Raw genomic sequence first — 26,231 nt, 5'->3', positions numbered from 1 at the left:
TATTACATGGGTTTTCATACCAAAAACAATGAGCTAAAGCGTAAGATATCGTCTTAAGTTGAGTCACAATCATAGGGGCAGCCTTGACCGGTCCAACAATCTCAGATCATAATGATGGGTACCTCCAAATTCAGCAGAGGAAACACCAGGTGATCTACCGCCAGACCACCACTGGCTTGGCTTTATTTCGAATTATGTTTATATGAATATTTTATCTTTTCGTTTAACTTTATAAATAAAAGCTAACTTTATTAAGTTATCATAAAAATATTAAAATTATCTTAATAATTATTTTCTTTTACAAATTAACCCTTTACCAAAAAAATATTTTTCATCCGTATCCAAGTTTATAATTTATAAATAAACAAAAAGATAATATTAAAAAAATTAAAAATAAAGATATCTGACATAATACATATTTTCCCCACAAATATCTACAAAATTGATTTTTTATTATTATAAAACTCTAATTGCAGTGCTGATCCACAAGCAAAGTTGATTGGTGGGTTAATTGGGCTGATTTGAATATTATTAGGTGTGATGGTGGTTTTATATTTGGGCTATTCTTATGAGGTATGGATTTGCATTCACTTGAAGAAGGTAACACCAACATTACATAATCTTCAAACAACAAAGGTAACAGTAACACCAACAAAATATTGGGTGAGGGCCGACAGTTTTATTCATAAGGGATGATGCAAGGAAATGGCACTCGTACCATGAACCGGCTATCTTCGTTATTGAAGGCAAAACACGATTAATTTTCGTTGAATAAGGTGGAAGAATCCTTCATCCTAGAGATGGCTTTTCGAATTGGCTCCACTTCTGCTCCAACGTCCCTGTATACCCGATCGACATCCTCAGCAGCCCCGGCGAGATTCCGGCTAGGGTCTTTTCTTTATCATTCAATTCATTGCTGGTGCTGCTAGCGGAGCATGACATGAGGGTCTCATAGTAACCCAAGCTAACCGCTATGAGTCCGAACTGAGAGCTGTTCTGCAAGTGATGCATCAGCCTGTTAGCGTTTGCTTCGGATTCCATGTCGACACAAAGGAGACCGCCGAACCCGTAGCCCTTGTTGGCCATGGAATTCAATAGCTGGTGTTGAGGGTGGTCCTCAAGGCCCGGGTAGACAACCCGGAGACCAAGTTCATTCGAATAGCGTATTCCATGGATCTACGGCAGTGCTCCTTCATCCTCAGGCTTAAATGAGGAATCCTTTCGGAGAGTTCAAAGGCGACCTTGGCGTTCATGGTTGGGCCCAGAAGCATCAAAGCACCTTGATGAAGGTCCATCATGGAGTTCACCAGGCTTGCAGGACCGCAAACAGCCCCTGCGATTACATCGGCTCCGCCGCTGATGAACTAGGAGATGCAATGGACAACCACATCGGCACCCAGCCGGGGAGAATGTGTTGTCCACCACCACCGTTATTCCTTTTTCGTGTGCTAGTTTGCTTAGCTCCGGAATGTTGGCTACGGTGAGAGTTGGGTTCGACATCGACTCGAAGAACAACACTTGTGTCCGTCCTCGGACGATGGCGTTTCTCACAGCTTCGTGATCGGTTATGTCCACGAAAGTGGTCGTGATGTTACAGGTTCTGGGTAAGAAATGGGTTAAAAGAGCATGTGTTCCACCGTAGCGGCGCAATAGGCAGCTTCAGTTCCTTCTAGGGCCGCCAACTGACGACTGAGATTTAAGACTGTGGGGTTGAAATGATGACTATAAATGAAGAAATCACGATCAGGGCCAAGTTCACCAGTGAACATGCAGCGCATAGTCTCAGGTTCCATGACGGTGAAGGTGGCGGAAGGATCAATGGACATGTTAACGCCACCATGCTCACCAAATTCCCGGCGCACGCTGGCTAATGCGGCGGCATGGTCGTTATCCCTCGCTGGTGATACCGCCGCCGCCAGTGTTTGAAACAGAGATTTCTTGGCCAGCAAAACATCATCCCCTGCGGCTCTCTTCTTCCAGGAGAAAAAGTCACCAATTTGGGTTCCTGCCATAGTTAGGAGTGCCAAGAAAGATTAATTGGGGACTCAAATAACAATAACGAAATTTGAAGGACTAATTAAACTTGTTAAGATAGAAGGGATGAAGAAACACCTTGGCTGGAAGGTATATATAGCCAAAAAACTGTGCTAGAATGGTAGGGTTACAGATTTTGCCAAGAAGGGAAAGCTTTTATGAAAATTAAATGTTATGTGGCTAAGTCTACTAAAAGACTATGCACGAAGCATTTTGATTGAATTGATTAAAATTATACGTATAATTTAGATTTTAAAAAAGAATTCAATCTCAATTTTTATTAAGAAATTAAGCTTAAATATCTAATTAAAAATTTAATTATTATTTAATTAAACAATTTAAATTAAAAAAATTCTAAATTATGAATGAGAATTATTGGTGTAGATAAAATATAAATATATATTTAACAAATGTCACATATCTATGACTATAATGTTAGTTTATATATTTAGTGTATATATATATATATAATCATATATTCATAAAATATATTATAAATTTTACAAATTATAAATTTAATTTTTTTGACAAATTTTAAATATTATATAATTACAAAATAATATCTATTTAAATACTCTAACTATTTGAAAATAATCATTAATGCCTCTTGTATATAAAATAATAAAGAGAATATAAAACTTTTAAACTTCGATCGAGCAGAACTATTTAATGTAAATAGATATTAACCTTACTCGAGTATAATGGCGAAATTGCACAAAGGAGTATAATATTTTTAAATTTTAATTCATTTCTCTCCTTTATCAAATCATCCCAGTGTTCTTCCATCCCCCAAATCAAAATTTTCTTTAAGAAAATTGCATTTCCAATTTAAGTATTTTTTTTCTTGATCCAGTAATGCCGGGTCTCAAATCTCCACCCGACGCTCCTCCGCTACGGATTACGGTGTCGGAGCCGCCGTCTCAGAATCCACCTCGGACGCCGAACAAAAAGCTTCCGTCGCATTCCCCTTCCCGATCCAAGTCATCACCTGCTCGCTCCGCCAAGAAACCTCCGCCCGACTCACCCAACCCGGACGATTCCTCGCTCGATAACCCGGATCTCGGGCCCTTTTTGCTCAAATTGGCCCGTGATACCATCGCTTCCGGTGAGGGTCCCACTAAAGCTTTGGACTATGCAATTCGAGCGGTGAAGTCGTTCGAGAGATGCGCCGTGGAAGGTGAGCCAAGTTTGGATCTGGCGATGAGTTTGCACGTGCTGGCGGCGATTTATTGCAGCTTGGGGAGGTTCGATGAAGCGGTTCCGGTTCTGGAGCGGGCGATTCAAGTGCCCGACGTGAAAAGGGGCCCGGATCACGCGTTGGCCGTCTTTTCGGGACATATGCAGCTGGGGGATACGTATTCGATGCTGGGGCAAGTGGAGAAGTCAATTGGGTGCTATGAAGAAGGGCTAAAAATTCAGATCCAGGCTTTGGGAGAGACCGACGCTAGAGTTGGCGAAACTTGCAGGTTTATCTTACTATCTCTTTTTAATTATTTATTATTATTGTCAAGTTTTAATAGGATATTTGAGATGTTTTGTGTGTGTTAAATCGATAAAGCCTGATTATGTACTTTTTGAGGGAGACTAAAAGATAGGACAGATTTAACAGGCATTGATTCAATAACACGAACATATATTAATTCATATATATATGATGAACTGATGAACTTTAAACCATGTAGCAAGTTGCAAGCTGTTTGCTTCTTTCGCGGTTCTTCTTAGTATTATATGGTTATTGTCACTGTAATTAATCGATTGGTTATGGGTTTTAACTTTAACAGCATGGATGTTATTGAAGGTTTAGTACTAGTAGTTGAATTTACTTATTTTTCATTGCGGAGATTGTTGGTGTGAGATTCGTTCTGTTTCCGGATTTTCTGTAGTTTGGTTGATTGTGTTTTTGTTTTAATTTGTTTTGAGTTTGAGTTTTTGTTCGTGATTAATGGAAAATGATAGGTACTTGGCTGAGGCCCATGTTCAAGCAATGCAGTTCGATAAAGCTGAAGAATTGTGTAAGAAGACCCTGGAAATACATCATGCCCACAGTGAACCAGCATCACTCGAAGAGGCAGCTGACCGCAGGTTGATGGCACTCGTATGCGAGGCTAAGGGAGATTATGAATTGGCCCTTGAGCACCTTGTCCTAGCCAGCATGGCAATGATTGCCAATGGACAGGGGAATGAAGTAGCTGCTATTGATGTCAGCATTGGCAATATTTACATGTCTTTGTGTCGCTTTGATGAGGCCGTCTTCTCCTACCAGAAGGCACTAACGGTGTTCAAATCATCCAAGGGTGACAATCACCCTCAAGTTGCCTTTGTCTTTGTACGACTTGCGGATCTGTACCACAGGACTGGAAAGCTCCGGGAATCAAAATCCTATTGCGAAAATGCCTTGAGGATCTTTTCAAAACCCTTGCCTGGAACCACAGCAGAAGAGATAGCTGGTGGGTTAACCGAAATTTCAGCCATATATGAATCGGTCGATGAGCCTGAGGAGGCATTGAAGCTCTTGCAGAAGGCAATGAAGTTGTTGGAGGACAAACCCGGACAGCAAAGCATCATTGCAGGAATCGAAGCACGGATGGGGGTGATGCTTTACATTCTTGGGAGGTATGAGGAGGCAAGGAAGTATTTCGATAGTGCAGTGGCGAAGCTCAGAGCAAGCGGGGAGAGGAAGTCGGCCTTCTTTGGAGTTGTGTTGAACCAGATGGGCTTGGCTTGTGTCCAGTTATTCAAGATAGACGAGGCTGGTGAGTTGTTTGAAGAGGCAAGAACGATACTTGAGCAGGAATGTGGCCCATGTCATCAAGATACTCTGGGGGTATATAGCAATCTTGCAGCAACTTATGATGCTATGGGAAGGTAACTGATATTTTTAATCACCATGCACAAATTCCAGTCAACCCTTGAGCTTAAGCTTATGATCGATTTTAGTTCTCTCATGTGTGGGTTTTGATATGCCTTTATGGTACTATACATTTTATAATGTTTAAATCAAGAATTCAATTACTCATCATCTGGTATAAAAATCAGGGTTGAAGATGCAATTGAGATATTGGAGTATGTACTAAAATTAAGAGAAGAAAAACTCGGAATTGCAAATCCGGATTTCGAAGATGAGAAGAACAGGCTGACTGAGCTCCTGAAAGAAGCAGGCAGGTCTCGCAACCGAAAAGCAAAATCACTGGAAAATCTCATAGATCCGAACTCGAAGAGCACGGCAAAGAAAGAGGGGACGCAAAAATGGGGATTCAGAATTTGAAGGCATTATTTCGCAGGTCGTATTTTCGACATATACTCGCACATTCTGTATCATGGAAGATCATGTATAGTATTACAAGTAATTTTCTTGAGCTTTCCTGTTTTTGGAGCTTTAAGATCTCATGTTTTTCTTAACCTTCTTACTATTGTTATTTGTGTTATTGGATGACTGTGATGTGCTATTGAAATTTGGAAAGAAGAATGTTCATCTGAGTGAATAAGTTCATCTTGATGTTTCCATTCCTTTCTATTCATAGCTCAAAGCATGTATTTGAGTAAATAATTTTATTCATGTGAGATTGTTTATATATAAATTTTAATCAGTCAAATATTATTATGTGAGATTGTGAATATATTAACCATCAAAGCATGTATTTGAGTGAATAATTTTCTTCATGTGAGATTGTTTATATATAAATTTTAATCAATCAAATATATTATTTTTTTTATTAATATGAGATAAATACAGTAATAATTTTTTTACTATCAAACTCGTTTGATTCTGCAAGACTAATAACGTGTTTTGCTTATACAAAGATTAATTTAAGATATATTTTTTTAAATAAATTATTATTTTATTCCAGATTTAAATGAATATCAACTAATTCAGTGAGTGAAATTATTATACGAAAACGAGTTTTTTTTTTAGTTTCAAACAACATAACCTCCCATAAATAACCCCACAGAAACCGAAATATTACATATATACAGTTCATCATAATCTAGGAACGTAAAATCCCCCACTTCCTCTACTCTTGTAGGCGACCCTTTGATCCTCGATAAGATCTTTCCCTGTTTAGCAATTGCAAAATCAGGCGAAAAATTAATTGAAATCTTCTTCTGATTTCAGCGTTATCTCCTTGAATTTGTCGGTTTCCAGGCGCCCTAGTTTCTCCTACTTCAAAGGTAACAAGCCGATGTTTATATTTCGATAACCTGATTCCTTTTTCTTCTATAATTTGTTGCTTTATTTGAATGTATTCACAATTGAAGATCAGAACTTTTTTTTTGGTAATAGATTTCCAATAGGGAGAATCTTGATCGAACTAGCGGCATGCAACTCATGAGACTTGTTTAGGAACTTATTGGTATTAGATTTCTTATCTGTTCGTCGATTTGCTTTTAGATAGTGTGAAGGTATTTTTGGCGTTTGTTTGCTTCGGTAATAATATTATATGAAATTTCAAATTTCGGAACTTATAGAAGCTAGCTATGTGAATTTGGTTATAATCTCTCTCTTTTTTTACTCTGCGTTTTGCTCTCTTATTTAGTATATTAGGTTTTTTAATTATGATTGAGCCTGGTTAATTTTGTTTGATGTTATGAAGAATTTGTTTGATAACTGGACAGGGCTGAAATCCGATTAATCATGTTGCTTCGGGAGATTTCGCATGAGAGTGTTGTGAAGCTTGTGAATGCGCACATCGACAATGGTTTTGAAAGAATCTCTGTCCAAATCGACAATGTCGATATTCACAAACTTATCTCGTCGCCATCTATGTCAAGCCTCTGCTCTCTCGTCCTTCATATCGCCCATCTTACTTCCAAGGCTTGGAGTGTTGAATTTCATCTCAGCAAACGTGAAGCAAATGGAGCTGTAGATCTCTTGGCCAAGTTAATCGATTTGACTTTAAATAAGATTACATAAAAAAACTTAATTTATACAGACCAAGTTAACCCACTCCTATACATATCTAATCGTTTGTTTAACACTTAATCTAAAGGTTGTTGGCTTTTAACATGATGATTATCGACAAATGTTCTATTAAATTTAGCTGTCATTAGCACTTAATCCTTTGTTTATAATCCATGAAATGACGAAGTTGCCCATAACAACGTTCCTATTCTTGTGAGGAAATGTGAGAAATTTATCGGTCAAAGCAGTGGCATATTGGAGAAACAGGTGTCTTAATCATACCCATTTATTTTATATATACCCCTAACTGGTGATGCTGATATTTAAGAGAGTAATAAGACTATATATTAATTAAAAAAAAGTAGCTGACCCTATTCCCATATGTAATGGGATAAGAGGGAGGTAAGATAGTAGGCTGCCCCTAACGCTTGAGAGCAGTTTTCGTGGGAGACCTCCGACAGTCAGAATTATGAATTGCTTACCGTGGGACTCGATCACACGATCACAAGGTTAAGAGCCTTGCACTCTAACCAACTGAGCTGGACTAACAATTCAATACTATGTTAATTAAAAAGGTTCCTAAATATAAGACAAGTCTAAATTGAATCTAAAACAAATAGATGGCTGATAATGGATGGTGTCTTTGATTGTCGAAGGTAAGCAAGTACATCAAGTTTTAAATGATAAAGAGCGAAGAGATATAATAAAGAGCGAGTGACGCAAATGTTGAAGTGACGATAATTTTTGTTGCCATTTTTCCTGCGTCATTCCTCAAAGCAATGGCTCCATACACTGGTAGGCAATTCAAGACAATGAAACCACTCAAAATCACCTGCAAGCCTAGGCCTTTCATTGTGCTGCCTCTCAAAAAACCAGCCAATCCCAATATGAATGAAAAGAAGTTGATTATTGCGGCCATGGTTAAGGGCACAAACAATGGTGATGGGACCCCAAACTCGAAAACCCCTTGCCCATATCTCTTGCTTTGTGCATCATCAAGCACCTTGCTCGTTAGGCTAAACCCATGTGGTGAAACCCCGATTGATTTCAACATGTACTCGATTGAACCAAACAAGTAGCATGTGAGTCCCCTTATCATCCACAACCTTTGAGCATTCCACCACCGTCTGACCGTGCCTCCGTCCGAGACGAAATCGAACAAGTCCTGCCCGTATGCACCGAGGACAAGTAAAACGTAGAGGAAAAACCACGGGTTCAATGCATTCGGGAAGACGCTAACTCGGTTGACGAGTGCTAACGAAGGGAGGAAACAATAGATGATGACCGGAATGCACCAGATGGGCCAAAATGCGTAGTGAGAATAAGCTAGACTCATCAGAACTCCCATGGATTGAGAACCATAGATGAGAGTGTTGTATTTGGAGAATGTTACTTCAAATAATCCAATGCACCATCTCTTGCATTGGCCAAGTACATCAACGAGGGTGATTGGGACATCACCTAGAAATGCAGACCTTTCAGGGTTGCAAAATATGCTCTTCCATCCTTCACATTGAAGCCTATAGCCTGTGTAAAAATCCTCAACCAATGATCCATATCTGAATCCCATCTGTAAACAATATTAAATCATCTCTTTAAATACTTAAAAAATTTAAGCTTTGTAAAGACAGTAGGATAGGATTTGTCAATTCGATTAATTCAAAATATTTTTGACTCGACTCGATCGAATAATCACCTTAAAAGAGAATAGTATAGTGGGAACTGACTAATGAACTTTTTACCTTAGAGCCCCATTTGGTTTGGTTCTCATAGTTGCAACCAGCAACATGGAGTGCCAATGTCATAATCTCTTCCGATCTAATCGCCTTGTTCACTGCATGATCCGGGTTGAGTTCCGATATTTCGGGTGTTACCGGAGTCGACGGACCACCGAAAAAAGCTCGTCGAGCGAAGAAGCACCCTGATCCGACGTAATTGGGACCTTTCAGCCCATCAAAACCCGAGGGATTGATCTTGAAGAGGCGTTTATACTCAGAAGCATAAATATCATCCTCGTTAAGGCCATGAAATCGTTGGGGAAACTGAACGAATGCCAAATTCGATTTCATCTCAGGGTCCGATAAATAGCACAACACACGAAGAGGTGTTCGAGGATCATTGGAGTACATGTCGCAATCTTGTGTTAAGATGATGGGTGAATTTGTCATAACAGCCGACACACGCAGCTTTAAAATGCAGGAAAGAAGCTTAATTAATCTCATCATTAGCATACTGATAAAGGGTTTCTAAAAATTGATTAATTTTTCATACCAAAACATTAAGAGCTCCGGCTTTGAAGTGGTGGGGTGAAGCCTTGCTCTTCTGCCTGGAAACGTAGATTAGATTTGGCAAAGAATGGCCTGAGATGTCTTTGTCTTTGCTCTTATCTAAGATGATCTGCTCACAGTTCGTAATCTATCAGTAAATATAGTGATTTGTTTTGAAAAAGAAGATGGTTTGATTTATAAGCAGACCTGAATGACGGTGGGGTGATCCGTTCGAGTAAAGCCTTTGGCCCATTGATTAAAAGCTCGACGTCGTTGATCATCAGTGATGTAATCATCGATAATTTCACCTTTTTCCACTACTTGTTCCACCTTCACTTTCATGTCCTCGTACATCATCTGCGGCAATTCAAGATTCAGTGTCTAATAACTCTATGAAATCCAGTTATCGAGTCTTTTCTTTTACACACAACTACATCAGATACCGGTATCTAAATTTTATACGGTGCATTATTTATATTAATAAACTTTCAATTACTATAATTATAGTATTAAATTTTGATTTTTGTTTTAGTTATATTATTAGATCACTAATTCAATAAGGACCCTCTGATTAACGGTTATTGAGGTGACTGTTGCACCAAAATAACATCGTTTTTAAATATGGATGCATAAATTTATGTCGGGTGTGAAATTAAACCCCAAAATTAAAAAGTTATATTAAAAATTTTATGAATGCAAATAAAAAATACAAATAAAAATTTAAAATATAAGAGAATTTAAAATTTTTAAGGGGTGGAACAACACTCCTCCTCGGTCCATCCCTTCTCGTTTTGATGTCCAAAAATCTAAAAACGAAACCATTTTATTAAAACAATATTAAAATATTACATTTGGAAGGATTTAAACTCAGGTTTCTTAAAAATAAAAAATTAGATCTTACCTACTAAATTAACTTGGGTTTTTATTATATTCTAAAAATAATATAGATATCAAACTATACTGAAATTATTTATAATTTATTTTTTAAAATTAAAATATTATTTATAATATAAATATATTATAAATAATATTAATGTATATGAAAGTCAACATAACAACTCTAGCTTTACACTATTATAAATAATTTCTCTCTCCCCCATATATATATATATATACAAAACAATATATGTTTAAAGATAACTCTTAATTATTTGACATCAAACACTTATACCTCTGATATTTTTGATGTTCAAACCCGAAACTTCAATAAATAATAACAATTCTTCTATCACTGAAGTTATTTGATATGTACTTATATATATTAATTCATCAACATCTATGTAAGAGTTCTTGGCCTATACTAAGCTGCAAACCCTAATAACTATATAATTATTACGTTCTTCAAGGAATTAATTAAAACATCGATTAATGAGTGAAGTTAAAAGCTTTGATACCAAGCTATGTATGCGAATATTATCAGCTACTTTTATATTATCTTATATGGTACATGCACGTGCATGAAAATAATGTTTTATAAATACTTAAAAAAACCGACAAATTTTGAATAAATAAATAAAAAAACAAGCAACGCACCAATAATTTAATTTATACTTGAAACGACTTGTTTGTTTGTATGGATATTTATGGTATGAATAATTTACGTTGGGGGTGTTAAAAGACTTTTAGTGATATAATTTATATTTTAACACGTTAAATTTAAATTATTTATATAATATGTGTGTTCATACTTTAATTTGGTCTATTTATTTAAATATATCACATCGAATTTGAACTAATATTTACTGTTGAAACATATGGTTAAGCTGCCAAAAGAATCTAATTGAAACAATAAATAGTTCAAAGGCTTAATTTAAATATTTTGAACTTTTTACATTAATTTAGAATTTAAATATTATTCAGGGATACATGGTATAATTAAAACTTAATTTATTGCATAGATGAAATGAGTCGTTATATTAATATATATAATATGATTAATTTAAGCATAAAGTATTAATACTAAACCCTAGAAGATGGAGTTAAAAATTTTGGATTATGATGAAATTAAAATCTTTAAAAGTATCATATAAACTAATATATAACATTAACATAACATTAATAATCGAAAAATTAATGTATAAAAATGATTAAATGTAAGACCATTAGTATGTTATCGAAGTAGTAAATGAAAGCAAAATGAGTGTTAGCACAAGTGGTTGGGATTCAGGAATTTAAGCTTGTAAGGTCAAGTTCAAATCCTACCACTGTCACTTGGCGGACAATTTGTACAGTCTTATGTATACCTGACCCTGGGGAGCCAGACTAATTTTTTTTTATAAAAAAACCTAGTAAATGAAAAAAAAACATCAAATAAATTTCAACCCTCATGTCCTTTTTAACGTAGTTCATTGTACTTGTCATGTTTTAAAATTGTTGGATTTTTTTGTCTTATAGATGCTAAAAATACCCCTCTAGATTGAATTAATTACTAATATAATTTGGTGTAAAAAATAGATTTGGAAAAGATAATTAAAGGGGTGTGTTAATTACCTTAATCTTGTCCAACTGAGGGGTAGAAGAATGATAATTAGCTTCAAAATATGCTTGAGGGCTCCTTTCCATTATATTGTTGTCCCTGCAAAATGGTAGCCAATGACTCGCAAACTCAGCGGCCTCCATGAAAGCAAAGAGAGTCAAAGCCGACCCTCCGTCGTCCGAAACGTACACCGATATCTTATCCGCCGGATAATCGTAAGCCATCAGCGACAACGCCGTGTTCACCACATTCATCGGCGGCTCCTTGTGCGGATCCGCCGTGCATATGAACACGTCTAATCCTACATGATCTCCGTCTTTGATTATTCTTCTCAGGTTTTCAGGGAACTCTCTACGACGGATCGGTGACATCCGGAAAGCTTGAGCGGTGGCCCACATGAAGGCGAGAACAAGGTCGGAGATGAACAAAGAAAGGGTGATGGAGAAAGAGAGGAAGCTGGTTGTTGTGGGGTAGAGAGATAGGTTTTGGACATGGCGGTAGAGTAGAGGTATGACGGCTGAGAAGTAAACAACCGCGAATAGGCGGTTGAATGCCGTCCGCCGGAGTGGTTGAGACGTGTGAAGCGGAGAAGCATCGGCGGTGAAGCCTCCTCTTAAACCTCTGCCTTCCATATTTCTTGGGTTAACTAATAAGGAATTTGGTATATAGTGTATACAGGCCACTAGGAGAGGAGATACGTGGGAGTAGAAGTAGTCAACCAATATATTTATATTGGACCTGTAAACGTTGGAAATGCTAAATGAGATTCAGATTGAAGGTGATAATTGTACTCTCCTCAAATTATAAACTATGATTTTAATTTAAGTTAATTCAACTATCATTATAATTCTATCTTGACTCTTTTGTCAATGTGATGTTAATTCTATTAGTAAAAAATAATTTATTTTTGAATATCTTGAGAATTAAATTAATAAACTTCTAAAAAATCATGACCTTTAAAAGTAATTAAATTTGTTTTAAAAAGTTGCGAGTTTAATTCCTAAAATATTTAAATATTAATTTTTTAACGGTAATAGGTTTAATTTTCAAGATTTTGAAAATGAATAGAGATAACATCATGTTAATAGAATAATCAAAATAGAATGATATAGATACTTTTGTAATTGATATAAAATATTTTAAAATATTTAATATAAAGATTAATATAAAATATTTAAAGATCTAAAAATCATTTTAAAATATAGTCGCAATTTGAGAATGTTCCATTTAATTATCTTGATTGGAATGATTAAAGAAGAAATTAGATTGGTATTGAAACGTGTAACGAATTAAAAGAAAAGATGATTACATTAGTAGTGTTTGAAGGGTTGTGGTCTTTAAAATACCAATAGGATTCCCTAGAGTTGTAGGCAGATTAACCTAGGAATTAATATTTCTTAAATACGACAATTACAAAGTTATCTTTATTAATCTCAATTATTTCGAGATGATTAGGACAGCAGAAGAAAATGATTAGAAGATTCAAAGGAAAGTGGAAGGAAAGAAAGAATACTAGGCAAATAATAAAAAACAGTGTATATATATCCCATCTCTAAGCAGAGCAACAATAATTGGTGAAACATGGTGGCGTAAGCAGGTGTGCAATGCTGAGCTAAGCCGAGCCTGAGACGTCTATCCATCATTGATTAGTCCAAATAACAATTTGGGTGAATGGACCCCATCTCCATTAAGATTCGTGTGTACTTTTGTGGCTCACACTTGCCAGCCTATTTCTTGCTCCAGAGTAAAAGGGTAAACGGTCCAATTATTTTGCGTATTTTGGGATAACATTTGCCTACAGCATTGGAATGCTGAAATTTATTCAAATAAATCTGCCTTATTTTATTACCCGAAAGGGGCATCTTTGACTCGGGGACAATAATCAAATTTGGGTATATGTGGCGTCGCCATCGCTCCTCCATTCATATTTTCCATATACATGTGGCCGTGGGTTAGCTGTACTCGCCGCTCGGCTCAAGTGTCTCTAATTTTTAATGAGTCCATCTTTCGTTTTGCCTGCTGCACCTTCGTGTTTCTTATAAGGCGGTCCTTTTAGGTTTATTATTGTATGTTTGTGTCAATGGCTACCTTAAACCAGCTCCTGGACCAAACATCGAGCCAGCCCCAAAGTAGCCTAGCCCAATAGTTCATATTTACCAACAATAAAAAATCATTAATAATTCCATTTATTTTATAATTAAATTAAAATGATCACTTTTTTATTATAAAGTATGACCCAAATGAGGCCTGCCTGATGCCAAGAGTACTAAGTTCGACGGATAACCCACCCCTTTTTGACAGGTCAAAGCTAGAATAAGGATCAAGACTTTGACGATCTTAAATTGACAAGATTGGCTAAAGACTAAAGAAAGCTCTCCATAAACAATTAATGGGGCCAATGGGTAATGTAGAGATTAAACATCCCTACAAAATGAATTAACATTATATGAACTAATTGCTTGAGAGTGAAAAGGTCTTTAGTTTGGCAAAGCAATGGAATTTTACAAAAGGACTAGATTGGCTGTGCTGCTAGCCTGCTACCCAACCAACATCAATTCCCCAATGAGCTCACCGCTTACTCGACAATAGCTTCTATCAGTGCTTCATATCCTAATCCAGGCTGATATCCTTCTAGTCGGACAAACGGGGCTAATCACTAACGAAACCCGACCCAGGCAGACTAACGACTAATGAAAACCAAAACAAGACACGTTTCATATTTACAAGCAGAGGAAACTAAAAAAGTTAGAAACACCCCCTGAACCCACCACCCACCACAACGATGATAAGTATTCACATAAACCTAGTCCTAGCCTCTAAGCCATACTAATTCTCGAACAAGTCTTGGTTCTTCAAATCCAGGTGATGTATTTTAGTCTTCCAAAAATCGAGCTAGTGATTAGTGTCCCTAGACTCTAACAACCCCTAGCTCAGAAGTCTTACAAAAGCTCCCACTGGCAACAAAAAAAAAACAGCAGGTACATATAAAAAGTTTCTTATTTTAGTTTTCAGGCTTAGTCTGAGCTAGTTACAGTCCCTTCACTTTCAATAATAGACAAGGGAAGTTTGCTTCCTGTGGTCATCTTTTTCACATCCTGGCTTGAACAGATAAATATTCTTCTTACCATATTACAAAATTCCCTGAAAGGATGTAAATTAGAAGACAATAAGATAAATTCTTTTTTTTATGGTATATTATGAAAAGGAAAAATAACGTGCATCAAGTAACTTACAGCCATGGGTCATCGCCTACGAGCATCATATCCCCTTCATCATCAGTGTAGACTATCTCCCACTTATTCCTAGGGCGAAGCCCTCCCTTAATATCAAACATCTCCTCTAGTTCATCTATAAGCTGATCATACCCTGCCAATGTGGCCAAGTCCACAGCACGACCAACAGCAACCCCCTGCATCTGAACCTGTTCACATATACAACCCCAAAGAGAGTTTATTGGAAAAATATTTATTGGAAATTGTTCAAAGTCGATGGTTTTTCAATCATATGAAAATATGTTACTTTCAATACCTTAGTACGACTTCTTGTAGAACTAGAACTTTGCCTGTTCTGGATCTCTTTTGATGATACCTGTAACTGTTCCTGCTGCTTGTCTTTACAATCTTTTGACACATCAGACTTCTGGTCAGAATCAGTGGGTGACAGAGTACTTAGACCATGTTCTTCAGTTGGACCAGCAGTCACATTAGAAAGTTGTGTAGGTGTCTTCTCCACTGGAGTTGAGTTCACAAAGTGGTTTATCAGTTCAATACCAAACAATCGGCAACGAGCAGCTGTCTCAGATTTCTTTAACTTTTCAATTGGATCAAAGGTTGAATCATCCTTCAGTTGTGGATTTGAAAAGCCTGAAAGAAGAGGCCAACCAGACACACTTTTGCTACCCTGTATTGCATCAGGAAACAGATGCTGAGAAACACTCATGCCAGAAGTCAGCCAGCTTGCTTCATTTCGAGTCTTTGAGACAGAAATGCAACTACTGTTCATCTCTGTCTGCATGTGATGCCACATGACATGGTTCTCATTTCTTTTAGCTTCGGAAGAAATGTTACGTTGACTTGGATCATGGGAATGCATCACTCCAGAATTCCAAGGAGCTGATGCTGTTGTCGACATATCTACAATATTCCCAGGAACAAATCAGATATAACAAACATAAGTACAAAACATAAATAATACAAGGAAAAGTATGTCTTACTTAGAGCAGGATTTTCAGTGGGTGGTCGAGGCCTTTTGTTTTTAGCTGCATTCGGTTGAGTAAGAGTTGGTGGAATTGGAGCAACAAAGGGTTCTATCTCCCATGGTGAAACCCTGTCAGGCCTCTGAATAGAGGCAGGCTCATCCCATTGCACCTGTTGAGAAGCATTAAGAAGTCTTTGATGTACATGACCAGCCTTAACAATTTAAACTGAAGTTGGATATATAGTGTAAGAACCAATTACCTTCAGTGAACGCCATTTTGAATCTTTCCAGTGAGGAGAAAAGTCTTCAACCCCAACAATTGTTCCAGAAAACCTTATCAATCAAGGTATGCTGAGTAAGCACTTAAAGAAAAGATTTTCCTTTTTTTCTTAAAAAAATACCAACCCAGAAGAATCATGTGGTTAAGTTCCACTACCTTCTCTCAGGAGAATCTTCCCCTTCAAACCTCATCTTAAATCTCATGCCAACCGCAAACTTATTATTAAGAGCATCTAAATATTTGTTCAACCTGATGATGAACTGACTTGTCCTGATATTTTACATGAAACAAATGAGAAAAGAAAATAATTATAATCTCATTTTTGGCAAATCCATAAATATCATCATACCTTGGCTTATAATAGACAACAAAGAGGGTTTCAGTTGAAAGAGCATGGGATGCGGTTGCAAGAACTCCTAAGTGCATATTCCGACTTGAAATCACTGATGGTGGCATGCTGCTCTGTTGATGAGCTACCCGCCTAACTCCAACACGGAACTCCCCATTCTCCCCTCTAGGGGACCAAGTATTAAATGAATAGCTCATCAGCTACAATAAAAATGAATATAACCAGCAAAGAGAAGAACACATGCAGGCACACAAAAATATCAAAGTGGAGAAAAATGAAAAAAACCATCTACCTTAGGAACACAAAGGAATCACCAGCAACTAATCTCTTTGAAGTAACAAATGTACTCCACCCTGTTGTGAGCAAATGCCTCCTTGGTTGGCCTGTTCATACATAAACAAATAACTGGTGTGTGATTTGCTAAATCATGGTGGACGTACCTCTTACATAGAATGAGAGGTCAAATCATAAAGGCTTAAAGTATCTCATATCTATCAAAACCAAAGAGGCACTTTAATATCAAAATTTTGAATGAAGACGACAGTAAATAAGGTGTTTCAGTTACCTCTGAAAATATGCTTAAAGCGCCACTCATAACCATGAAGATCCTTTGCATCCAATTCCTGGGTTGGCGTTGCCTGGTTCATGTCCTGAAAGACAACCACTTCCAGAAATCAATAAAATGAAAATCTGTGACAGTTGACAGAAGATGAAAAGGCCAAAACAAATAGCTTGATCTAGAACACAATACCAGTGGAGGAAGGCATTCGGTGGCATGTTTTCGAAGAACAGAAAACCCTCCATGAGTGCTCGTGTCCGAGGCTGTTAAAACCTTGCAGAATGAGTGAACTGTAGGTCTTTGAGGCTCAGGAGGGCATGCATCAGGAGTTGTTGGCTCAGGTTGCTATAAAATGCCAAAAACACAATTGGAGATTTTTTTATACCCAACACCAAATAAATATCCATTAAAGTCCATGTACAATTCAATTACAAACCCATTTACATTTGACCCAAATACCCATTAAACTAACTCCAAAACCATGTAACCAAAAGCATACAACCCATACCCCAATTACATTTCGATCAAACACCATTGTAAACCCACAAACCCATTTCACATTAAACAGCCCAAGTTAACCAAAAACATAACTGGAGATCAATAATTTCAAACAATATAATAAAAAAGAGAGAGAGAGACCAACTTTTTTTTTGCGTTCTAATACTTATATATGTTCAAATCAGAAAGGATCAAAATTGATTACTTACATTCGGTTCCGGCAACAGAGTTATTTGTGCATAAACTTCATCTGTTTCTTGTTCAGCCTAAAAGCAGTAAAGTCCATAATATGATCCACTTTGTCTACATCACTTAACATTGGACTGAAAAAACAATTTATCTAGCCAATAAAACTAATTAATCAAAAAGAAAAGTTAATTATTGAAAGCTTAAGGTTTAGATTCTCTTCAAGATCAAAAACAATAAAAACAAATAGATCCAAATAATTATTCCACTTCATTTTTGTTTTCTTCATTTTCTCAGCAACCAAACAGACAACAAAACCCGGTCTAGAAACTACAACAACCCATACAAACCAATTGGAAAATCAGATATGGAAAATTACCAGCATCTGAATGTGAACAACGCGGCAAAGAATCTTCGATGGAAGATTAAACAACGGAATCCGCTGATTCAACTCCTGATTAGTGGACGCTTCCAACTAAAACAATCTCCACCAAAAATAGCAATATTTCAATCGACAACCCGTTTCAAACATTTCCATAAAAACACAATTAATTTCCGAATAAAACAAGCAGACTAAAATGAAATCAGGTCAAAAAAAGAAAGAATAAAAAAAACAACGAAAAAAGGAGAAAAAAACTTGCCTGTTCCATATGCCCTTGAGGAAAATAATACACTCTCTCGTCAGCTCGAGGAACCTCAACCAGTGGTCCGGCACATAACTTCCATAACTCCGTATATAGATCATCCCTTCCGTTTCCTATCAGACAAAAAGGAAATGAAAACCTGCAAAAAAATCCAGAAAATAGAAAGCAGATGAAGGAAAATTCTTCTTACCTTCAGAGGACACATTATTCGTCTGCGAAAACGACCCGAATCTATTCGCCATTTGACTATCCCCAACTAACCGAGTCAACAAGCAGGAACAGTAGCAGAGCAGCAATTTCAAAAAACCAAATAAATCCTCCAAATCGTTGTAATACTTCACTTATTATATACACTTAATCACCAAAATAAAACCAAATAATTACGATTAATAACAGAGCTCATCAACACGATTTAACTGCTCGACTCTTCGATTCCAAGAGAACAACACTTTCCACAAACACTGTTTTTTCCATCTCCGTAACGATCGCGAGATCCAAAAACCGTAACCGAAAACCGCTTTAACGGTTACAATACCGCCTTTACTTCCCCCAGGAGAAAACCGCTTTTTCACTTATACTCTCTGTCTGAAAAGGAAGAGAATCCCCCCAAAATCGCTTCGCGAGCGTCTTATATTACGCTGCTTTGTTTTGTTGTCTGCCTTTAAACTTCGATTCTTCCTCTTTTGTTTGGTTTTCTTCTCTGTGGAAAGTGTTGTTTTTCGCATGTTTAAGGCTTAATTTAACTAACTAACCGACTAACTCTGGTTCCGTATTTAACCGGTAAGGAAGGTTAAGGGGTCACTGAGGAGGAGTCAACATGACGGACGTTACTTAACGGTGTTATACGTACGGATGGTTGAGCATTGGGACGCGTGTGGTTAGGGAAACGGGTGAGAGGCGTTAAGTGTGATTTGAACGTTACTTATTGCCGTTTGTTGCCGTCTCTTTCGTTGTCTGCTTCGAAACAGGCAACAGGGTTGGCTCGAGTTAACCCGGCAGAATTTTTGGGGTTGTTTTTTCTTTTTCATTTCTTTTATTTTAATTGAAAGGAAGACTTGGGGAATTAATAGTTTGCCCTCGGAAGATGGTGATAATTACGGGATTCTACCATAAGACTGTGGGGTCCACGTGAACACGTGGGAAGTGTTGGATCTTGATCTTTTAAAAATATAAAAAGGGTAAACTACATTTATGGTCAATGATATTTTATTTAGTCATTAAAATTTCAAAAATTATGTTGTAATTATTACATTTATTGCTAACCATGAAAATGACAACTTTGCCATTGACTTCAACCTTAAGGCCATCTCCAATTCTGCGTTAGATATCATCAATATCCCAGTGTGGAGATAAAACCAGCTCCAGCCCTGCGCCATCTTCAACGCTATAGTATCGATGTGCTCCAGTATCGAGCTATATCTAGCGCGGTACTGTAGCTAACGTTGCTTTTTTGTTTTTTAATTAAAATATATTAAATTATAAAATAGATAAAAATATATTAAAATTAGATAAATAATTATACTATTTTTTTTTTATAATTTTTTGGATTTTTTTAATTTTTTTATATTTGTAAAACTAATATTATAATAATTAAATATTGTGAATAAAGTAGAGTTAGTGGTAATGTAAAGATAGCGCTGGAGATGAATTACTGTTTCATCTCTAAAATAGAGATAGAGATGCGTTAGAGTAGAGATCCACACTGGAGATGCCCTAAAAGTCTGAGTATAACACATTTTTGTTTTTATATAATATTTATTATTTTATTTTATTTTATTTTAATAAATTATATATTTTGTACCATATAAAATTAAATTTATAATAATATGTGATTATATAATATAAATATGGAAAATAAAATAATTTATTCAACTATAAAAGAGTAAAAAATAATTTTAATAAAACAAAAGATATAAAAATAGTAATTAGGTTAAAAATGAACTCATACTTAAATATAAATGTTTATATTAATATTTGATTTTTTTTATTTTTTATCAAAATCAGTTAGAACAAATATAAAATGTATTAATTTTATATATAAGTTCAACTCAAACTCAACTGAATTTGTCTTATAAATATCTCTACAATAGAGTGACATTTATGATTTATCGATAACCTTCAGAATCATAAATAATTTTAAAACTTTAGTTATCAAAATAAAAATTCATTAAAACTCTAGTGACAATGGGGGTGTAGTTTACAAGAAAGAACGGTTCTTCCTTCGCAGACAACCTTCGAGCGGTTCGGCTGGTTATCGTCGGTACACGTCATGCCGGTTTGCCAAACTGGAGTTTACACGTAGTTCACTTCATGTGGGGTCACATGTCCACGTATGCTTTCAACTAATGTTGTCGTTTTCGTATAATTGACCCCATTCATCGTCTATTCGTCATTGAATTTCACCTTTTTCCTTTGCAAGTAAACGAGCAAACAGTGGGGAAAAAAACCATTCGAAACGTTGCCGTTTAAGTGCCTTATCATTTTCGAATTAGAATATGTCCCTTGTCTTGCTTAAAAAATTATAGTATTAAAATTACATTATTATATTAAGATATAATTTTTTTATAAAAAATATCTCATTAATAACTCTTTCATAATAGAAAGTAAAATGAAAGATGGTATAAATATAATGTGAATAATAAATTAAATTATAATAGATTATATCTTATTAGATTCCCCCCCCCAATACTTTAACAACTTGCTTTGCATGGACAGCCATACCTGCACAAATCAATGACCCCATACGTCACAGTAGGCTGCTTTTACCTGTTTCCTGGAAAGAAATAACAAAATGGAAAAGGAAGACAACTATGACGATGACGATAACGATAACGATTTATTTATTTAATACCAACTTTAATTATTTTTTTTAATTTAATAAATCGGTATCATATTCCTCCTTTAATTTTTGCATCTTTGAATTTTAATTTATAAACATTATCTATGTAATCCGACCAAGAGGATAAAATCTAATACAACATATTTTCAGATGCTCTCCACACCGGTGTGCTCTTATGATTCTTCAATTGTGTTTACATTAATTAATAATCGCATGTAATTTTAGGGTTTTGAAAATTTCATTCCTTCAATTGAATTCGAAACGAATCGAGTTTTTGTTTTTATAATTTTTTATGTAACTCGATATTCGATCGAGTCCACGTCAGATTAATTAGCTGAATAATAAGCGCTTAATGGTGTGGATAAGCATGGTGGTTTAGGATTAAAATAAAAGCCTTTAGATTTTTCTATATAGGATGAAGACAAACCAATGAGCATTAGGGTTTGTGTATGTCTCACTGTAAAACTTTACCGATTGACACCTGTCTCGTTAATATAATTATTATTAATTTGGACCTATATTATTATATGCTTCATTAATATAATCTTTGTTTTAAGAAGAGTTCATATCTTTTTCCTTTGATGATTATTAGAAGAGAATTTGTTTGCATTATAAAATTATAATGGATAATCACGACAATGAGAGAGTTGCCCGTCCAGCTCAGTTGGTAGAGCGTAAGGCTCTTAACCTTGTGGTCGTGGGATTGAATCCCACGGTGGGCAATTCATAATTCTGACTGCGGTTTTCCACGGAAGCTGCACTTAACCTGACGTTGGGGACAATCTACTACCTTATCTCCCCCTCACCCCAATACATATGGGAATAGGGTCAGCTACTTTGGTTAAGTGCATCATTCCAAACAGAAGCCTCCTTTTAATTATAGCAGAAATATCTTTTAAGAATTTGATGTTAAAATTAATTAAGATAAGTAGCATCGTCTCATGTTTTTTTCTGTAAGTTCAATAATTGAATGGTAAATATATTTAGGGGTGTATTCGGTTCGGTTCGGTTCGGTTTTTTACCAAAAATTATACCGAACCGAAATAAACGGGTTTTCAATATTTAAACCGAAACCGAATAGTTAAAAAACCGAAAAAACTGAAACCGGTTTTTTCGGTTCGATTCGGTTTTTTTAACGGTTCGGGTTTTTCGATTCGGTTCGGTTCGGTTTATCGGTTTTTCAATAAAAAAATCACTTGAAACTATAATTTTTTTACAAAAATTGCCTATTCGGTTCAATATGGAACAAATAGGTTCCATAAAGAAAACCCGAACCGAACCGAATCAAAAAAATGAAGCCTTTAAACCGAACCGAAAACCGAACCGTTTAAAGCCAAACCGAATCGAACCGTTTTACTCGATTCGTGTCGGTTTTTTGATTTTCTCGGTTTCGTTGCTCTGCCCTAAATATATTATTGAAGTCTACAAGTCCTCAGGTTTTCATTTTACTATGGTAAGGGATCTCAAGTGCTGAGACATATAGAGCATTCTTTTCTAAAAAAAATGTTTACACATAAGGACATGCCTTAGATATGGATCGAAACCCGTCAAATTCTAGATTTAAACCTCTTTGGTGCGAGTATTTTAACAACTTTTGTAACTCTTCACACAATCTTTAAATTATATGAATCATCCGAAACATTCTCAATTATCTCAATTATGAATAGATATTTGACTCTAATTTGATAAATTTTGATTTGATCTAATTTTATAGGATTATTTTTTTGTGGAAACTTGAGTTCGATTCAGGTTGGGTTTAGGATAAAAATATCTGATCTGACTCGAGAATAATAATATATTTGACTTTTATATATTTAGGTGTAATTGCTCAATCTCTCTCTTTACACCTCATCCTTCTTGTCATTACAATTAAAAGTTCATCAATTTTTTTTAATTTTTTTAACTTTTCCAAACTAAATGAGATTAATTGAGGATAACTAAACCATTAAGAAAATATAAAACAATAAAATAAAAGAAGAAGATAAATCAAGAAAGTGTTATTAAATATAAACATGATAAAAAAATTAAAATATAATGTAAATAATACAAATATAATATGAATTTTAAATGTTTCAAATTGTATAATATAAATCATTAATCAATTATATTTTACATAAATATAAAATATTCCAAATAAAAAAAATGAAATTATCATAAGATGATGAAAGTATCTAGTCACACCCCTTGAGCTTTAGAGGTAACTCGCCACCTAGGACATATAGCATTGGTGAACTTGGGGTACCCTAAAGACAATTAATAAATAAAAATTAGGGAAAAGACGTTACTAGGGTTTAATTAATTATACAATTAAAGGTTGGGATACCTTAAAAATCACTAAAAATTAGGGCACTATGGGTTGGAATCATGTGGAGACAATCATGGGTTTAAGAAAATTTAATTTAATCTTTTTAGTGGAGCGTAAACCAACAATTGTTTCTTTGTAAGCACTTTTATTTTATTTTAATTGAATATTTTAAACTTTACAGATGTAGGGTGGGATTTTGGTCCCCCAAATAATACAGCTTTTGACTTCTTGTCTGACTAGATTAAGAGCTTCCCTGCCGTTGGATTGGATTACTTGAAAAAGCTAGTGTTTGCCTTTGGTATTCGATACACTACTATTGTCGATTATATCTGAAGTTGAGTTGAATCACTCTTAAATGTGGAGTAAGTTTTATTATTTAGGGTAAATTACGTGTTTATTACTTAAATTATCACTTTTAATTTGTTTTAGTACATAAACTTTCATTTTTTTTAAACCATACCTAAATTTTAGTTTTCGTTCTATTTTAGTATACCGTTTAAAACTTAACATTAAATTTTGAATTTTTGTTAAAGTTTATGTACTAAACCAGACCAAAACTTATAGTTTAAATACTAAGCGTGTTAAGTTTTTAGCGATAAGATACTAAAATGAAATAAAAACTAAACGTTATGTATGATTTTGAAAAATTAAAAGTTTAATTACTAAAACAGATCAAAACTGATAGCTTAAGTACTAAATGTGTACTTTATCCTATTATTTATTTTTGTTATTTAATATGTTAATCGGTTAATTTAAATTTAGGTACCGAATATAAGTGAATAGGGCAATTACAGGGACAATCATTTTTACATTTATGTTCAGGATGAGTTTTATGAAGGAAATACTCAAAATCAATATCGAAATCAATTTAAAAAATATTTTTAATCTAATTATATATAATATATTTTAGGGTTAGACATCCCCCATTCATATTTTCCATCGTCGTGCATGTTCTTATTCTTCTTCTTATTTTAAAGACATTGACAATCCTGGGTTTCATCAAGGATATAATATTAAAAAAGTAGATTTCATGTATAATTTGGTGAATATCACTTTACACATATTAACCTTAATTTCTAATCAATACAAAATCAATTAGATGTAATTTGTTGTTATCTACACATACATTATTCATATTTATTTAATTATTGGACACAATTAATTTTGACTGTATTAAATCACTTTAAATTTGGACTAAGATAGTAAATAACATATATGATTATTTAATATATATAATTAAATAGTTTATAATTTATAATTTATTTTATATATTTTTCAATTTTATTGACACTCATCGCTCCAATCCAAAAGGATGTGATCATATGGGGTAATCATGATTCTGGTATATACTCTGTCATTTCAGGCAACTGGTGATTTCAACGTCCCAATCATTCTCCGATGTCTGCTTCCAGAGTTTGAAAATAGTTGCTAAACTACAGATCCTGCCTAAGATTAAGATCTTTGTTTGGAGAGTGACGTGTGATGGTTTACCAATTGGTTACGTGACATTAGCTTAAGTCATGGCCCTTGTCCAATGTGCAGTTTGGAAGAGGAGACGGTAGTTCATATTTTATGAAATTACTTTTATTTGTGCAAGTATGCATGGTACGTTCTTGTCTAACTATCTTGTTTCTCCATTGGATTAGTTAGTTTTGGTGCTTACTAATTTAGATCTAGTTGGCCTTGTTTGCCTTCTTGTATTGCTTTGGTACCTCTGGAATGAGAGGAATTCTAAAGTGCATGATAACAAGCTACAACCCATGGATATTGGCCATCAATGCTGTCTCCCTTCAACACGACTACCTATTGGCCAGAAAGCACATGCTGGGGAGAGAAAGGGCTTTGCGGTCTTCTTTAGGAGCAACTTCGTGTATTGATCAGACGAAGTGGCAACCTCCCCTCTAGGTTTTATGAAGAATAATCTGGATGATGCTTTTGATTCTACATACTGGGCGTATAACATCTATAAGGGTTATTGTACGAGATGTCATTGGCCAAGTACTTGACAACATGGCTGCCTCGTCACCAGGTTGTGTTGAAGCTGGCTTTCAGAGATTCATTCTCTGAATGCAACACTTTTTTTGGAAAGTGAGTACCGGTGGATGCTCGTAATCTTTGAATCAGATTCAACGCATGTAGTCAACAAGATGTCTCGACCGGAGGAGGACTTGTCCACGTTGGGTTATCATCTTCGGGAAGCTTTTAGGATTTTGAATGCTAATTTGAATTACAAAGTGTGTTTTGTTCCTAGAGCTTTTAATACTATGGCACATACTTTGACTAAGTGGGCTCTCCGTATGGAAAAGTCTTGTATTTTGATTCGGTTTGTCCCGAGATTATTACGTCTTCTATATCCAATGATTTTTTTTCTGGTAATACAAGGTCCTAGGGCACCCAATCTTTTCCCCTTATAAATCTTAGAAGAGATTTTTAATGAGACCCATTTTTCTTTAAGAAAAACAAAAATATATATATTTCAATTAAAACCAACTCATTTAAAGGGCAAGAGATTGGTCAAATAAAAGAGCTTACCGGTAACCACTAAAAATGAAGTCAAAATCCATGTTAACACCTTTTCATTGCCCTTTTGTTTTGTTTTGTTTTCTTCACTTTAACAATACCCAAAATTGAATTCCAATTGGCCTACCAATTTAGTGCTTCAAATTAGGTCAATGAGGGATCTAACAATGCACCAAA

General features: G+C 35.3%; 3 protein-coding genes, 1 non-coding gene and 1 pseudogene across 4 annotated transcripts; 2 read left to right on the top strand and 3 right to left on the bottom strand.

Moving 5' to 3' along the window:
• Positions 1 to 744: 744 nt before the first annotated feature.
• On the bottom strand, positions 745 to 2,012 carry LOC120213614 (annotated as a pseudogene).
• Positions 2,013 to 2,775: 763 nt separating this feature from the next.
• Positions 2,776 to 5,519, top strand: LOC120213739 (protein KINESIN LIGHT CHAIN-RELATED 1-like). The gene is made up of 4 exons (XM_039211797.1): positions 2,776 to 2,799; positions 2,834 to 3,500; positions 3,991 to 4,899; positions 5,071 to 5,519. Exons 2-4 carry the CDS (start codon positions 2,890 to 2,892, stop codon positions 5,297 to 5,299), a joined length of 1,749 nt encoding a protein of 582 aa, XP_039067728.1. The 5' UTR covers positions 2,776 to 2,799; positions 2,834 to 2,889; the 3' UTR covers positions 5,300 to 5,519.
• A 1,998-nt stretch (positions 5,520 to 7,517) lies between these two features.
• On the bottom strand, positions 7,518 to 12,381 carry LOC120213732 (cellulose synthase-like protein G3). Its single transcript, XM_039211789.1, has 5 exons — positions 11,692 to 12,381; positions 9,409 to 9,558; positions 9,206 to 9,331; positions 8,677 to 9,120; positions 7,518 to 8,504 (listed from the first exon to the last, which is right to left on the bottom strand). The coding sequence occupies exons 1-5, from the start codon at positions 12,307 to 12,309 to the stop codon at positions 7,611 to 7,613; spliced, it is 2,232 nt and encodes a 743-aa protein (XP_039067720.1). The 5' UTR covers positions 12,310 to 12,381; the 3' UTR covers positions 7,518 to 7,610.
• A 2,144-nt stretch (positions 12,382 to 14,525) lies between these two features.
• On the bottom strand, positions 14,526 to 18,928 carry LOC120213733 (auxin response factor 9-like). Its single transcript, XM_039211790.1, has 14 exons — positions 18,581 to 18,928; positions 18,388 to 18,503; positions 18,126 to 18,221; positions 17,770 to 17,826; positions 17,255 to 17,407; positions 17,069 to 17,153; positions 16,796 to 16,886; positions 16,504 to 16,668; positions 16,311 to 16,424; positions 16,135 to 16,207; positions 15,891 to 16,044; positions 15,206 to 15,810; positions 14,911 to 15,098; positions 14,526 to 14,818 (listed from the first exon to the last, which is right to left on the bottom strand). Exons 1-14 carry the CDS (start codon positions 18,630 to 18,632, stop codon positions 14,692 to 14,694), a joined length of 2,076 nt encoding a protein of 691 aa, XP_039067721.1. The 5' UTR covers positions 18,633 to 18,928; the 3' UTR covers positions 14,526 to 14,691.
• Positions 18,929 to 21,878: 2,950 nt separating this feature from the next.
• On the top strand, positions 21,879 to 21,951 carry TRNAK-CUU. Its single transcript has one exon. It is a non-coding gene; the product is annotated as a tRNA-Lys (tRNA).
• The last annotated feature ends 4,280 nt before the right edge of the window (positions 21,952 to 26,231 follow it).

Source organism: Hibiscus syriacus, unplaced genomic scaffold, assembly GCF_006381635.1.
Source record: "Hibiscus syriacus cultivar Baekdansim isolate YM2019G1 unplaced genomic scaffold, ASM638163v2 tig00110044_pilon, whole genome shotgun sequence".
Classification (NCBI taxonomy): domain Eukaryota; kingdom Viridiplantae; phylum Streptophyta; class Magnoliopsida; order Malvales; family Malvaceae; genus Hibiscus; species Hibiscus syriacus.
Note: the sequence above shows the minus strand (reverse complement) of the source record. Positions and strands in the feature narration are given on the sequence as shown.

Bases quoted from the DNA above. Each gene is read 5' to 3' on its own strand.
- LOC120213739 (XM_039211797.1), top strand. From the start codon at position 2,890: ATGCCGGGTCTCAAATCTCCACCCGACGCTCCTCCGCTACGGATTACG. The intron at 3,501-3,990 runs GTTTATCTTACT...GGAAAATGATAG, and splicing joins AGAGTTGGCGAAACTTGCAG to GTACTTGGCTGAGGCCCATG. The intron at 4,900-5,070 runs GTAACTGATATT...TATAAAAATCAG, and splicing joins ACTTATGATGCTATGGGAAG to GGTTGAAGATGCAATTGAGA.
- LOC120213732 (XM_039211789.1), bottom strand. From the start codon at position 12,309: ATGGAAGGCAGAGGTTTAAGAGGAGGCTTCACCGCCGATGCTTCTCCG. The intron at 9,559-11,691 runs GTAATTAACACA...GAATTGCCGCAG, and splicing joins CTCAGTTGGACAAGATTAAG to ATGATGTACGAGGACATGAA. The intron at 9,121-9,205 runs GTATGAAAAATT...TGCATTTTAAAG, and splicing joins CCGGAGCTCTTAATGTTTTG to CTGCGTGTGTCGGCTGTTAT.
- LOC120213733 (XM_039211790.1), bottom strand. From the start codon at position 18,632: ATGGCGAATAGATTCGGGTCGTTTTCGCAGACGAATAATGTGTCCTCT. The intron at 17,827-18,125 runs GTAATTTTCCAT...TACTGCTTTTAG, and splicing joins TTGTTCACATTCAGATGCTG to GCTGAACAAGAAACAGATGA. The intron at 16,045-16,134 runs GTAATTGGTTCT...GCTTCTCAACAG, and splicing joins CAAAATGGCGTTCACTGAAG to GTGCAATGGGATGAGCCTGC.